Source organism: Pelophylax lessonae, assembly GCF_965119305.1.
Source record: "Pelophylax lessonae genome assembly, chromosome: 11".
NCBI lineage: Eukaryota > Metazoa > Chordata > Amphibia > Anura > Ranidae > Pelophylax > Pelophylax lessonae.
This window is the reverse complement of record NC_138778.1, coordinates 122,347,332-122,362,253: the sequence shown is the minus strand read 5'-3', so window position 1 is coordinate 122,362,253 and position 14,922 is coordinate 122,347,332. Positions and strand designations below refer to the sequence as shown.

General features: G+C 46.5%; 1 protein-coding gene across 1 annotated transcript; it reads left to right on the top strand.

Moving 5' to 3' along the window:
* Positions 1–5,163: 5,163 nt before the first annotated feature.
* On the top strand, positions 5,164–7,847 carry LOC309567410 (uncharacterized protein; the record flags this gene model as incomplete). Its single annotated transcript, XM_082272810.1, has 2 exons — positions 5,164–5,503; positions 7,255–7,847. The coding sequence occupies 2 exons, from the start codon at positions 5,164–5,166 to the stop codon at positions 7,845–7,847; spliced, it is 933 nt and encodes a 310-aa protein (XP_082128936.1).
* Positions 7,848–14,922: the final 7,075 nt, after the last annotated feature.

Genomic DNA, 14,922 nt, shown 5'->3' with positions numbered 1-14,922 from the left:
TCAGAACTGATCGCCAGGCCCAGGCCAAAGATTAAATCATTCAAACCGAATCAGACTATCGCGGGGACCAGGGGTGCGCATGAGCGAGCCCCGGGAGCGAGCGGCATAGACCTACATCGCTTTGCCTGTACGAGCCAGCCTGCCACAGTAAATATAACGTAAGCGGTCCGAAATTAGTTAACCACTTAAGCCCCAGCCCTATTTCGGACACTTTTTGTTTACAAGTTAAAACCAGTATTTTTTCCTAGAAAACTACTTAGAACCCCCAAACATTATATATATATATATATATATATTTTTTAGCAAAGACTCTGGAGAATAAAACGTCGGTCATTGCAATATTTTTTGTCACGCGGTATTTGCGCAGCGGCCTTTAAAACGCCATTTTTTTGGAAAAATGTTGAAAAATCCCATTTCACTGCATTTAAAAAAAAATGAAAAGAAAAGTTAGCCCATTTTTTTTGTATATTGTGAAAGATGACGTCACGCCGAGTAAATAGATACCCAACATGTTACGGTTTAAAATTGCGCCCCGTGGGATGGCGACAAACTACGGTCAATAGAGATCTCAATAGGCGCTGTTTTAATTTTTTTTAACGGTTACCAGTTTAGAGTTAGAGTGTAGCTCTTGTTTTTTAATTATTGCCCACGCTCTGGCGATCGCGGCGATACCTCACATGTGTGGTTTGAACAGCGATTTTATTTGCGGCTCGACTTCCGTATACGTTTTTTTTTTGTGCACAAACTAACGGTGACGCGGGGGGCGGCTAAATTTTTTTTTTTTCCTATTTATTTTATTTTTTTTTAACTTTATTACAGGTTTTTAAAAAAAAAAAAAATCTGATCACTTTTATTGCTGTCACAAGCAATGTAAACATCCTTTGTGACACCAATATGTAGTGACAGGTACTCTTTATGGAGGGATCGAGGGTCTAAAATACCTTAGACCCCTCCACTACACTTCCATGTATGCAAAACGCAGAAAACAGAGTTTTTGCATACAGCCGGTTTTTAAATTTGCCACCTTTTGCAGCACAGTAACCCGGAAGTGACGTCATGGACGCCGCCTCCGGGTTACGTCATCGGAGACCTGATCAAAGCCGTTTCCGGCATTGATCGGGACTCCATATGGCCGGCGGACATGCCAAAGTGTTAGCGTCCAGTCTCACAGACATTTCAAATGGTGAAGAAGGTGAAACAATTACAGAATTAGAAGAATCAGAATGTGATGATCTGGTCCCAGTGGATCCTCAGTGTAGCACTGAGCCAATAACAACTGGAGATGTAACTGCAGGTTACATTGTTTCAGCAGCAGAGCATTTTGAAATTTAAGAAGACGATATATCTGATGTTTTATGAGTCAGATACTGAGTCTGTTGTATTTATGGATGAAGAAAACGAAATGGAACTTGAAGGGCCATCAACAAAGTGGAATCTCAAGTGATCCTGCTTTCTGCCTGAAAAAATAGATGACCAATGTAGAATAACTGATAAAAATTGGTCATATACAAGAAAAAGCTTATACTTTTCCAAAAGATGATAACAGCAGGAGATTTTCAATCTCTTACTACCAAAGAGTACTCGATAATGGAGAGAAGATACCAAGAAATTGGTAGATCTATTTTCCATCTAATAATTCAGTCCAGTGCTTTGCATGCAGGATTTTTAACAGTGAAAATATGGCTTTGGCCTCTAAACAAGCTTTTAATGATTGGGAGCATCTGTCAAGACATTTAATCCGACATGAAAAAAACACAATCCATGTCACATATTAAGAAATGGATGGATCTTTCGAGAGCTCTGGAAAAGGAAACAACCGTTGATCATATCAATCAAAAGATTATTAACCAAGAAGAGAAACGCCGGTATTCTGTCATACAGAGAATAATATATATTATCCAATATTTAGCAGGACAAAATCCTGCGCTTCGTGGCTGTGATACCCGTATGTTTCAAAACAATAATGGTAACTTCCTAAAGTTAGTTGAAATGATAGGGAAATTTGATCCCATCATATCTGATCAGAGAATTCAGTGCTCAATTTCACAGAATTCACAAATGCCACATTATCTCGGTTACAAGATTCAGAATGAGATCATTGCCATAGTTGGCACAAAAATATGAAAAAAAAAATTATACAAAGCCTGAACAAATATTTCTTGATTATCCTGGATTGTTCTCCAGATGTGAGCCATATAGAGCAGACCAGCATTGATGTCTGATTTGTTGTTTTAGATCAAAGCACAAAAAATTGAAATTTGTGAACACTTCCTGGATTTTTGCCTAGTATACAACACAACATATGATCCTTTTTACTGGCCCTTTTAAAGGACCATCAGATTGCAATTAATAATAGGTGTGGCCGAGGCTATGATAATGGTGCCAATATGAAAGGAAAACAATGGTTTGCAGCAAAAAATACTCACTATCCACCCAAGAGCCTTTTTTGTTCCATGCAGTGCACATAATCTCAACTTGCTTGTGAAAGTACAGCCCGGAGCAAAATATCAAAGAGATAGGCGCAGGGCTAACATGACTGGGCCAGCAGTGGAATTGTCCTAATAAGGGTTAACAAAGTCAGGAAGTTCGTGGGGTTTCTCTTCTATTGGCCAATGTAAGCAAGGGGAGGGGCTGTAGAGGGGGAAGTTAGCTCACTGCAGTCTTTTCCCAGGCATCAGTTCAGCGTGGAGGAGCATTACAGATCGTCCAGACAGTCTGCTGCCACCGTGTATAGTGACCCCCCCCCCCCACGATCTTCTTGCACTGCCCGATTCTCCCCCCATGCCTCCTCCACCTCCCCCCTACCTCCTATCCTCATGTCTGATGCTCAGTCCCTAGTGAGCAGCTGCGGTCCATGGCTGAGTCCATGGGACAGGACTGGCTGCAGCAGCAGGTATCTGGCCTGCTTGTCCTGGATAAATGCGGGGAATGCAGGGGGGAGACGTGCTTGGAGGACACGTCCCCCAGAGCGCTTCAGCCCCCTTCCACTAGAGCCCAGCGCTACTTCGGGAGCCCCTCTGAGGACCCTCCAGGCCCGTCGGAGCAGCGCTCTCCAGCTGTCTCCGGCACTCGCCCTGGGAGGAATCCCCATCACAGGCGGAGCTCTGCAGGCGGGGGCCGCTGCCCAGTTAACCCTTCTCCCCCGCCTGCGCGCCGTAGGAATCCGGAGCATGCAGCTGCCTCCCCTGTAGACGCTCCAGCGGAGGGGGCAGCCCAGCATGGGATGGTCAGTGTGGCGGGCTCCGGTCAGTCCGGTAGAGCGGCCAGAGGCCCCTCCCACCCCAGGGCCTCTTCATCTTCTCGGGTCCACGGTCGGGGCAGTTCCCCCCCGGCACCAGCAGGAAGAGGAAGTCGTGGGGGTCTGCCGTGCGGTCGCCAGAGCAGGGATGGTCGTCCGAGTCCAGGGGCGGTCGGTGCAGCTGTGCCAGATCTTTCTCCCACAGATGCCCAGCATGAGTCCCCTAGGTTCGAAGGCGAGCTGTCCAGCGCAGAGGAGGGTACAACGCCACGTCCGGCGGCAGTGGTGGATTCCGGAGATGCGGCTGTGGGGTCCGTTCCTAGTCAGCCTGGTGAGTACAATCTTGATTCTTTGTTTTCTTCACAGCGGGTGCAGTCTTCTGGGGTGGTGTGTGGGGGGGTTGGGGTCCCCGGGTGGGTTTAGTAGCGCCTTCTCCCGCCGCGAGCGGGTTTTCCTCACCCCAGGCAGCGGGCCTGGCGTCCGCCGTGCCTGGTTCCGCCACGGCGCTTCAGGAGCTAGTGGCGGGACTGCGGGCTTTGGCGCAACGTTTAGACGCGGCTGCTCCTTCCGCGGCGTTGCCGGTGTCTGCTTGGGTTGCTGCTTCGCCTGGGGTTAGCGCGGCGGATAAACAGGGGCAGGCTGCCCCCCCCCCTGCTGTGGCTCCTTCGGGTGCGGTGGCGGAGCGGTCCACTACTGAGGCGTCTAAGGACGCCGGCAAGGGTGCGGACTCGGTGCGTTTGGCGGATTCTGCGAAATGCGAAGTCTATGTTTGCTTTGAGGGTCCTTTGGGTGCGCATCTCAAACCTGAGGTGAGGGAAAAGATTCTGAAAGGGGACTATGTTGAGATTTTTACCCTTTTGCCCTTGGAAAAGTTTAATCTGGACTGGATTAAGCCTGAGGAGTCCAAGGAGGATGAGGAAAAGCGCCGGTATCGCTTTATTCCGCGGATGTTTAGCAATTGGCTACAGGCGTTTGCCATTTTTGCTAGCGTGATTGGGGAGAAATACCCCGAGAATTGTTCCCCGTTATTCTGCTATCTTAATGCCATCGGTGAGGCCCACAGGGTTTAGGGGGGTGTGGCCTGGTTGCGGTACGACGAGCAGTTTCGTCAGCGGAAGGCGGTGCGGCCGTCGTTGCGTTGGGATCATAAGGACATCGGTTTATGGATGAAACTTATGACGTCGGTGTGGGCCTCCTCTTCGTTTTTTCCGGGGGGGGCGGGAGTCCGACCACCCCCGGACAGCCGGCCACGAAACAACAGGGTTGCTGTTGGCAGTTTAACAAAGCTACCTACAAATTTGGCGCCAGCTGCCGTTACAAGCATGAATGTTCCCACTGTGGCGGATTCCCACCCCTTGTCTCGCTGCTTCAATGCAGGCAAGCCCCGTGCCGGTGACGCTGCTGGAAAAAGGGTGGACTCCGGTGAGGGTGGACAGAATGGCCCCCTTCCTAAGTAGGTATCCGGACCGACAGGCCGCTCGCTTGTTGGAGGCGGGTTTTTCGGGGAGTTTCGTTATTCCTTGCTCCCTTGCCCATATCCCTCCCTTGGCTGACAATTTGCGGTCGGCTCATTTACTCTCCGCGGTGGTTTCAGAGAAGCTCGCCAAGGAAGTGGCGTTGGGGCGTATGAGCGGCCCCTTTTCTGTCCCTCCTTTGCCTGATTTCGTGGTCTCCCCATTGGGGGTGGTCCCCAAGAAGGAGCCAAATAAGTTTCGGCTGATACACCACCTTTCTTTTCTGAAAGGTGGGTCAGTCAATGCTGCCATTGCCCCAGAGTCCTGCGCGGTGTCATATACCTCTTTTGATGCTGCGGTCTTCTGGGTCCGGCACTACGGCAAGGGCTCCCTTATGGCTAAGACTGATATTGAGTCAGCTTTTCGGCTATTGCCGGTTCATCCGGGCAGTTTTCATCTATTGGGTTGTAGATGGTCTGGGGGTTTCTACGTCGATCGCTGTTTGAGACCTTCAGTTCCTTTGTGGAGTGGGTGGTCCGGGATGTGGCAGGGGTGAATTCGGTCATCCATTACTTGGACGACTTCCTGTGCGTTGGCCCCCCTTATTCTAAGCTCTGTGGTGTGCTGCTGGCTATGGTTCAGCACATCGCAGAGCGGTTCGGTATTCCCCTGGCGGCGGAGAAGATGGAGGGTCCTCTCGCCGTGATAACGTTTTTGGGGATCATCATTGATTCCCAGGCCATGGAATGTCGCCTGCTGGATGACAAGCTGTCGGCCCTCAAGGCTGAGGTCCGGGAGGTTGCCGGCAAGCGTAAGATACAGCTTTGGGAATTACAATCGCTCCTGGGCAAGCTGAATTTCGCCCGCCGCATTATGCCGATGGGCAGGGTTTTTTGTCACCGGCTCTCTTCTGCCACAGCTGGGATACGCTCCCCCAGGCAGTTTATTTGTTTGACTGGGGAGCACACGGCAGGTCAGTAACAGGGATCTTGATCTTTTCACCGGGTCGGCCGGGTATGGTGCATATTTTGGGGGGCGTTGGAGTGCGGAACGATGGCCGGAAGAATGGCGGGGGGCAGGTTTTTTTGTGCAATTTGGTCCTCCTGGAATTGTTTCCGGTTGTAGTTGCAATTGAATTGTGGGGGGGGGGGTTGTTTCGTGACAAGAATGTCCGTCTCCACTGCGATAATTTGGGGGTTGTATAGGTCATTAATTCGCTGTCTGGGTCTTCTCCGCCGGTGGTGCGACTCCTGCGCCATCTGGTACTGTGTTGTCTGCAGCTGAATGTCTTTGTATGCTGTGCATCTTCCTGGGGTGAGGAACACTTTGGCTGATGCGTTGTCTCGTTTTCAGACGGACAGGTTCCAGGAGTTGGCGCCGGGAGCGGAGCAACACGGCACACCTTGTCCACCACGGCTTTGGAAGATTGCATTGGTGTCGCATCCGGGTGAGTAACACTTTGGCTGATGCGTTGTCTCGTTTTCAGTTGGACAGGTTCCGGGAGTTGGCGCCGGGAGCGGAGCAACACGGCACACCTTGTCCACCACGGCTTTGGAAGATTGCATTGGCGTCGCATCCGGGTTGATTCGCGGCTCCTTGAGTGGGTCCATGTGGTCTGCTTACACCAAGGTTTGGCGGGAGAGGGGGGCCCTGTTGCATGAGGCAGGGGTGGACATGCTGGGGGCGGAGGTCAAGAATCTCTTGATTTATTTTATCTGCTTGAATTTCGCAGAGGGGGTGTCTGTTTCTGCGGTTAATCGTAAAATGTCTCCTTTCTGTTTAAGTTGCGGGGCGTTACGGACTTCACCAAAGATTTTTTGGTTTGGCAGGCTATGAGGGGTTATCGGCGGGGTGCCCGGAAGCTTGACGGGCGCCGGCCGATCACTTTTACGCTGCTGCAAACGTTGTTTTTTCAGGTGGGTGGGGTGTGTTTCTCCAGTTTTGAGGTCCTTTTGTTCCGGGTCGCCTTTGCGCTGGCCTTCTACGGGGCTATCAGGGTGAGCGAGCTCGTCCGCTCCTCTAGGGCGGCCCAGAGGGGATTGCAGATGGCGGATGTCCACAGTGATGGTTCTTCCGTGTCTTTGCTTATACGCCGTTCCAAAACGGACCAAGTCGGCAGAGGTGCCTCCGTGCATCTTTTCCGCATACGGGGCTTGCCCATTTGTCCGGTTTCGGTGTTTCTCGAGTATCTTCGGGTACGACCAGCTGGGTCCGGTTCTTTCCTGGTTCACGCGGACGGGTCGGCTCTATCCACTTTTCAATTTGTCTCAGTACTGTGGCGCTGTCTCACGGCCACGGGTTTTCAGGCGCTGCAGTATTCTTCCCACTCCTTCCGCATCGGGGCAGTTACAGAAGCTGCCAGGTGGGGTTTGGATGAGTCCATTTTACGGCGCATTGGCAAGTGGGAGTCTGACAGATTCAAACTTTGTCCGCCCCCATTTGGTGTGACAACGGTTTTGCAAGGTTTTTTTTTTTTGCTTGTCAATTGCTTGCTATGCTTGTTATTTGCCTTTTTTTCTTTCACTTTTTCCTCATGTTATTGTTTGTATGTTTTTGTTTCAGGTGCGGTAGCCCTCGTTTGGATTTTGGGACACTCCTTTGTCTATTGGGGGGCCAGAAGGGCGGATGTTCGGCCTAAAGGTCGACAGCTAGGTATCCCTCGGTCCGAGGCTACCGTCCGATGGATAGGCGTTCCGGGCATGTTGTGGGGCAGGGTGGTTCCCGAGGTACACAGGGTATCCCGTTTGGACAGGGCCCCAGACGTTCTGGTCATTCACGACGGCGGCAATGATATAGGTGTTAGGTCCTGTTGCCACCTTATTCGGGATGTCAAGTTCGACATTCTCCGGCTGCACATGGAGTTCCCGGATACGGTGGTGGTCTGGTCGGACATTGTTGGCCGCATGTCTTGGCGTCAGGCCCAGTCCGTGGAGAAATTGAACAAAGCCCGGGTTAAAGTCAATAAAGAAGTTGCCAGGTTCATTGTGCGTAACGGGGGGTTTGTGGTCAGGCACAGGGAGTTGGAGGTTGACATGTGGCGGTATTTGCGCAGTGATGGGGTGCACCTTAATGCGGTGGGCATAGATCTTTGGTCCCTGGGTCTGCAGGAGGGGATACAGAGAGCGTTATGTTTTTGGCGGGGCACAATGGTGTGAGGCTTCCCACCTTGTGCTGTGGCGGTTGGGGGTCTTTGGAGGTGTTTCTGGTATAACCTGCTGTACTTATCAGCTGAGGGACCCATCTAAGGTATGGAGTCACCTGGGGAATGCCAGTTAATAGATGGGTTGACTGGTAGTTTAAATTGGGAGGTATTTGCTGTGTGTTGAGGTCATCCCCGAACCGGTGGTGCGGCTGGGGACAATTAAGAGTTACACAGATACAAAAATGGTACTTGATATTTGGGGCCTCCAAAGATCGGCAACCTTATGTTATCTTTTATTATACTATTTTGGTTCCTGTTCTAAGGAACGTGTTATATATATTTTTGTTACTGGTTAATAAATGACCACGTTGGCCAATTTTACTCCAATAACGGTGTCCGCGTATTTATTGCAGGAAGTTTTATTAAGGGGTTGGGATTTGGGATAACGGTTATGGTAAGTGTCATAATTACATCTGGGGTGCCTTAGTCATGACGCTGCAAAAATGTCATACCTGACTGTAGATTTCTTTGGAATCATTCAAAAACTTTGTGTTCTTTTTCTCATCTACCCAACGATGGCAAGTACTCAAGGAACACAATAAAAATCTAACCTTAAAAATCCCTCTCCAATACCAGATGGGAAAGAAGAGTCTCAGCAATGAAACCCTTGCGTTATTTCCTACCTGAAGTATATGACACACTGTATGACATCTCAGATTATGACAACAGGGACATTAACACCAAAAAAAGCCTGTGGTGTATGTGCCCCTGGAGTGGCAGCTTCAGGGGTGCCAAAATTCACGGTGGATGGCAACACTATGAGTATGGTACCAAGAACACTGCACTTCCTACACACGTTTCTCAAACTGGCCTCTAGGGCCGGGCCTTTTGGTCAGAGTCAGGACCAGAGGAATTTTTTATTCCTGGCCGAAGGGCCTGCCATAGTATTGCAACGCGGCACTAACCTTGCACTTCTCCACTATCCCTTTCCCCACTCTTATGTGCTGTGTGTCTCACGTTTTGTGTTTTTTATTGTGGCAGTACACTTTATTTTGCACAGCGTGATTAGTAGGGTGTGGGTCCTTGGGCCTGTCCCTGAAAGTCTTTGGAGGGGGTAAATATGGCCTTCTGGCTTGGTTCGCCCTCTCTCATGGGCTCTTTATTCGGGAAAGTCCCACCTAGTACTTGGGGTGGTCTATTTCAGCAGACCTCCTAAAGAACTGGGCTGCCTGGTTTCGGCCAGGTTAGCCAGTGTAAGTACCCCAGTTCCTGTCAGGAGCCTTGCGCCCCGGGGGATCAGGGTCGGGGACCATGTGTACACCCTGTGCACTTTTTGTGTTTCACTTTTTTGGTGTGCACTTTTTTATGCACCCACCGGGTGATAGTCTGAGTATGTTCATACACCACGGGCTTAAAAAAAAAAACAGCTGGTGGTCCTGGTAACCCTGCCTTCTGAGGTGCTGGCGGTGCCCTGGCTGCGTTGGCGACCTCCTCCTTCTCCTCCTCTGCTTTCGCCTTGTGCTTCCACTGTGCCCCCGCTGTCAGGTGGGAAAGCCACCAGCATTGCTTCTCGACCTTTTGGCTAAGATTAAGTGTAGTATCTGTTATTATCAGTTAAATCAGTAATCAGTAAAACTGTCTGCTGTCGTTTACCCCTGGCTGTGCTGAAGTTGGTGGTGAAGGTGTTACGCTGACCGGATGCGGAGGCAGTAGAGGATGAGGATGGGGAAGTGGAGTAGGAGGAGTTAGCAACAGGAGGCAAACTGAAGCGCCCTGCAATCCTCGGTGGTGGAAGGAGATGCGCCAAACAAATTTAAAGGGTGTATCTCACAGTAACATAATCTGCAAACGCTGCAAAATGATTAATTGTCCCCTAAATGGGTGTTTATTGAGTAGCAGAATAGAACAACAGTATGTAAAGGGTGTATCTCACACGTACAGATACAGACTAAGCCGCAAATTAATATCTTTCTTTCCCCTAAATGGGTGTTTATTGAATAGCAGAATAGAACAACAGTATCCAAAGGGTGTATCTTACACATACAGATACAGACTAGGCCGCAATTTAATATTTTTTTCCTAAATGGGTGTTTATTGAATAGCGGCATAGAACAACAGTATACAAAGGGTGTATCTCACAGTAACATATGCAGACAAGGCCGCAATTTCATTTTTTTTCCCTAAATGGGCGTTTATTGAATAGCGAAATAGAACAACAGTATCCAAAGGGTGTATCTCACAGTAACATATGAATGAAAATTTTTTATTTTTCCCTTTAATTGGTGATTTTTGAAGAGCAGATTAGAACACAGCAGTGTCTAAAGGCTTTATCTCACAGTAACATATAAAGGAAAAAATTAAAAAAAAAGTTTCCCTTTAAATTGGTGATTATTGAATAGCAGATTAGAACAGCACTGTGTGTAAAGGCTGTACGTCACAGTAACGTATGAATGAAAAACTGAAAAATAATTATTTTTCCCTTAAATTGGTGATTTTTGAATAGCAGATTAGAACAGCAGTGTCTAAACGCTGTATGTCACAGTAAAATATGAAGGAAAAAAAAAGTGTTTTTTTTTTTTCTAATCCAGATTAAGCAGACACATATGCACTGAGCTTGCATTAAATGTCCGCTGCGCGCCGCACGCTGCCCACCTAACAGACTGATAAAAGTTTTTTTTTTTTTTCTCCCTCCTCCTCACTGGGCTTAGGCCAGGGCAAAAAGATTGTGCACTGCACCCCCACACAATAAAATCGATGTAGATCGCTGTCTGTTTAAAGAACATTCTTCTGTCCTGTGTCCTATTCTTTCCCTGAAAGCAATCTCCAGCCTGCCCCTACAATAATCTCCTATCTCTCCCTCAAATAAGCAGCAGCAGGAACCTGTCCCTACAATAGTTAGAGCAGAGTGATGTGTGGCGCTACATAACTCCAGCTTATATAGAGGCTGGGTCACCTGCTGCACTGGCCAATCACAGCCATTCCATTTAGTAGGCATGGCTGTGATGGCTTCTAAGGGCACACTAGTTAAACGCTTGTTGATTGGCTGCCCTGCAGCTTTTGAAACCGCACCATTAAAACCGCGCCAAAACAACCGAACAACGGACTGTATCCCGAATATACAGTAAAATGTTCGGGTCCATGTCCGGGTACCGAAAACCCAAAAGTCCGGTACGATCCCGAACAATACAGTCCGTGTTCGCTCAACCCTAATGGAGATATCTTCAGTTAACCACTTTACAACCAGCGACGTAGACCTACGTCGGCTGATTTTGCATGGTTATACTGTTTTTAGAGCTGGCGGTCGGCTTTCCGGCGGTAATGACCGATGCAGCTCGGGAGCCGCTCGATCGATACATCGGCGAGTGGGAGGGGACGTCACCCCCCTCCCGCGGCTCTGCCCGGGTCTAGCGTCCTACCGGGAGACCCGAGCAACCAGCCGGCGCGTCCGCCGGCTGGCTGGAGTCCTGATCAAAGCCGGAAGTGGCTTTGATCGGGCCTCCGATGACTTAACCCGGAGGCGGCATCCATAACGTCAAGTCTGGGTTACTCGGCTGCTAAAGGCAGCAGTTTCAAAAAGTGAATGTATTCAAAAATACAGTTTTTGGCGTTTTGAATACATGGAAGTGTAGTGGAGGGGGTCTAGGGTCTTTTAGACCCTCGATCCCTCCATAAAGAGTACCTGTCACTGCAGATTGCTGTCACAAGGGATGTTTACATTGCTTGTGACAGCAATAAGTGATCATATTTTTTTTTTTTAAACTGTGTACAAATAAAAAAAAAAAAAAATAGGAAAAAAAAATGTAGCCGCCCCCCGTCGCCGTTAGCTCGCCTCACGAAAGAAAACGTATATGGAAGTCGCGCCGCAAATTAAATCGCTGTTCAAACCACACATGTGAGGTATCGCCACGATCACCAAAAAAAAAAAAAAGAGCTACAACTCTAAACTGATAATGGTTAAAAAAATTTAAAGCGTCACCTATGGAGATTTTTATTGACCGTAGTTTGTCGCCATTCCGCGAGTGTGCGCAATTTTAAACCGTAACATGTTGGGTATCTATTTACGTCGTTACATCATCTTTCACAATATACCAAAAAAATGGGCTAACTTTACTGTTTAGTTTTTTTTAAGTTCAGTGATATGCGATTTTTCCAAAAAATGTAGTTTGAAAGACCGCTGCGCAAATACAGCGTAACAAAAAATATTGCAATGACCGCCATTTTATTCTCCAGAGTCTTTGCTAAAAAAAAATATATATATATAATGTTTGGGGGTTTTAAGTAGTTTACATGTTAAAATCAGTATTTTTTGCCAGAAAACAAAAAGTGTCAAAAATAGGCTTGGGGCTAAAGTGGTTAAACACTGCCTCAACCCTTCAGATCTAAAAAGGGCGGGGGGCATCCCCTGTCAGAATACAAAAGTTCAGTGAGGGAAAGTGCTGTACTAACATCGGATTGTTAGTACGGCAGCTCCTCTCAGTCTTTTAAGGGCTCTTTCACACGGCCGCTCCACTTGTCCGCAAATCATCCTATTTTTTTGCGGATGATTTGTGAACATAATGTAAGTCAATGGCATTGCGGATGTCAGCGGAATACCATCCGCTGACATCCGATTTTCTTCCTTTCAGTTCTGTTCCGTTTTTTTGGAACTGAACAAAACCCTATTTTTTCATCCGTTCAAAAAACGGAAAGGAAGGAAAATCGGATGTCAGCGGTGTCACCCGCTGACATCCGCAATGCCCATAGACTTACATTATGTCCGCATATCATCCGCAAACGGATGGGATGATATGCGGACTTACGGAGCGGATGACACAAATGTCATCCGCTCCGTGAAAAAAAAAAGTCCCGCAGCGGAGCTTTCACACGGAGCGGCCGTGTGAAAGAGCCCTAAGTTTTTTGTTTTTTTTTTTTCATTCAGCCTGCTGGGTTGAATGTAAAAAACTGGTTTTGTATATGGGGCTTAACACAACTCACTGATTAGGCACAGGCTTGAGGCTCTTGACTTCCAGTAAAAGTCTGCTAACGAGGTCAGGTGTGACACCTGCAGCATGGTCTTACTCTAGTGCAGGAAAAGGTATAATGGATAGCAATGAAGGACAAGATCCAGCAAAACAATCTATGGTAATTGGAGAGACCTTTTACATTCAGTATATTTTAGGATTATCAACATGAAGCTATCAGTTTCCACTGATATTTTTAAATTAGAGTATTTACATCACAAGCGGTCATTTTTTTTTTTAATATAGATTACTTCTAAAATTAAATGAGATCTGAATCTTGTTTTCGTATCTGTCTGCAACTCTAAACTCTTGGTCGTTTCTGATTGCCTGCCTGATGCCAATCTTTTTTTGTCCTCCACCTGTATGCAACCTTAACCACTTGAAGAACAGGTCTTTTGTTGACATTTGTTGCTTACAAGTTAAAATCAGTATTTTTTGCTAGAAAATTACTTAGAACCCCCAACCATTTATATATTATTTTTTAGCAGACACTCTAGAGAATAAAATGGTGGTGGTTGCAATATTTTATGTCACACTGTATTTGCGCAGCAGTCTTTTAAACGCATTTTCTTTTCTTTTTTTAAAAAATAAGCTTTATTGAATTAAAAAAAAATAACAGTATAGTTAGCCCAATTTTTTGTATAATGTGAAAGATGAACGCATGTCGGAAACTCCTCAGTGTTCATCCTGAACAACTGTTGATTAACCCTCTTGCTTCCAGAGCCATTTTTGCATATGCCTGTAGATTGCATTATAACATGATATATTTTCTGAAATCAGACACCCTGTAGAACAAAATAGCGATAGTTACAACCCAGTCCCAGGCTGGGCAGCACGCCAACCGCCGCAAGCTACAGGGAAACCATGAAGGATAACATACAGGACACTGCAGATCCTGACCCATATTCCTGTTACCCACAACAACCAATGCGGATTGCCCAGTGCCAGGAGGGCACAACCAAGAGTAAGCAGCCAATTGTTGTAATTAGTACATAGTATTAATAAATTAGCAGTATTACACTATGTCGGCTTCTCATTTGTCTTCCTACATATGGGCTCTATTTACATCTGCATGAGGTAAATTAATGGAGGAGTGAGAAAAAGGAGCACAATATTCTGTTAAAAAGCTACATTTAATTTAAAGTGAAGAGGAGGCGTCCCTATGGTCTGATCCACCTAACAAAAGGGATCGCAGGCGTTTGGGGTCCTTGCAAACTACCTGTATTTAGTAAGAAGCAAAGAGTGGCACACCTAATCACTGGAGCACTTGATATCCAAGCAACAATTTTTTGTGCATGAACTGTTTTATCAGCTTGGACTATAGCCCACCATTTAAGCACTTTATATGCACTCGAATAATTTATAAATTTTTATATATTCATTGTATATTATAGTTTATATCAAGCAGCATATGGTATATTAATTTTTTTGCACTTATAAGCACTTTATTTAAATTTGCACAACACATTTGTGTGTCACTTGCACTTTAAATTGATATTGGTTTTATAGATATTTTTTTACTGGTTATTTTATGTGTACAGAACACAGCATACACATGTGCCATCAGCATCTATACCATTCTATGTGATTGTATATTTAATGTTTATATAATAATTTATACAATTTTTTATATCAGACCAATAGAACTAGGTCTGATATAGTTATTTAAACATCCAAGATCACCAGCGCCTTTTTACCAACTTTTTATCTTGATATTGTTTTTTTACAATTATAAGGGCAGCAGGTTTTAGCATCTTTTAATCCAGAAGGGCCAGGCGACTTCACACCATTTTTTTATCCAAAAAAATACACTAAAGTTAATTTTAGTAAATACAAACTAATACATGACATGCTTTTTTGGTAAGATATAAAAGAGGAGGTTGTGCTGAGTAAATAGATACTAAACATGTCAAGCCTTAAAAATGCGTGCACTTGTGAAACAGTGACAAACTTCGGTACCCTATATTTTACATAGGTGATGCTTTAAAATCCCTACAGGTCATCAGATTAGAGTGAAACTGAATAATAGGCCGGGAATTATTACTCTAATTCTTACTGAACACAGGATGTGGCTCGCTTGGCACAGGC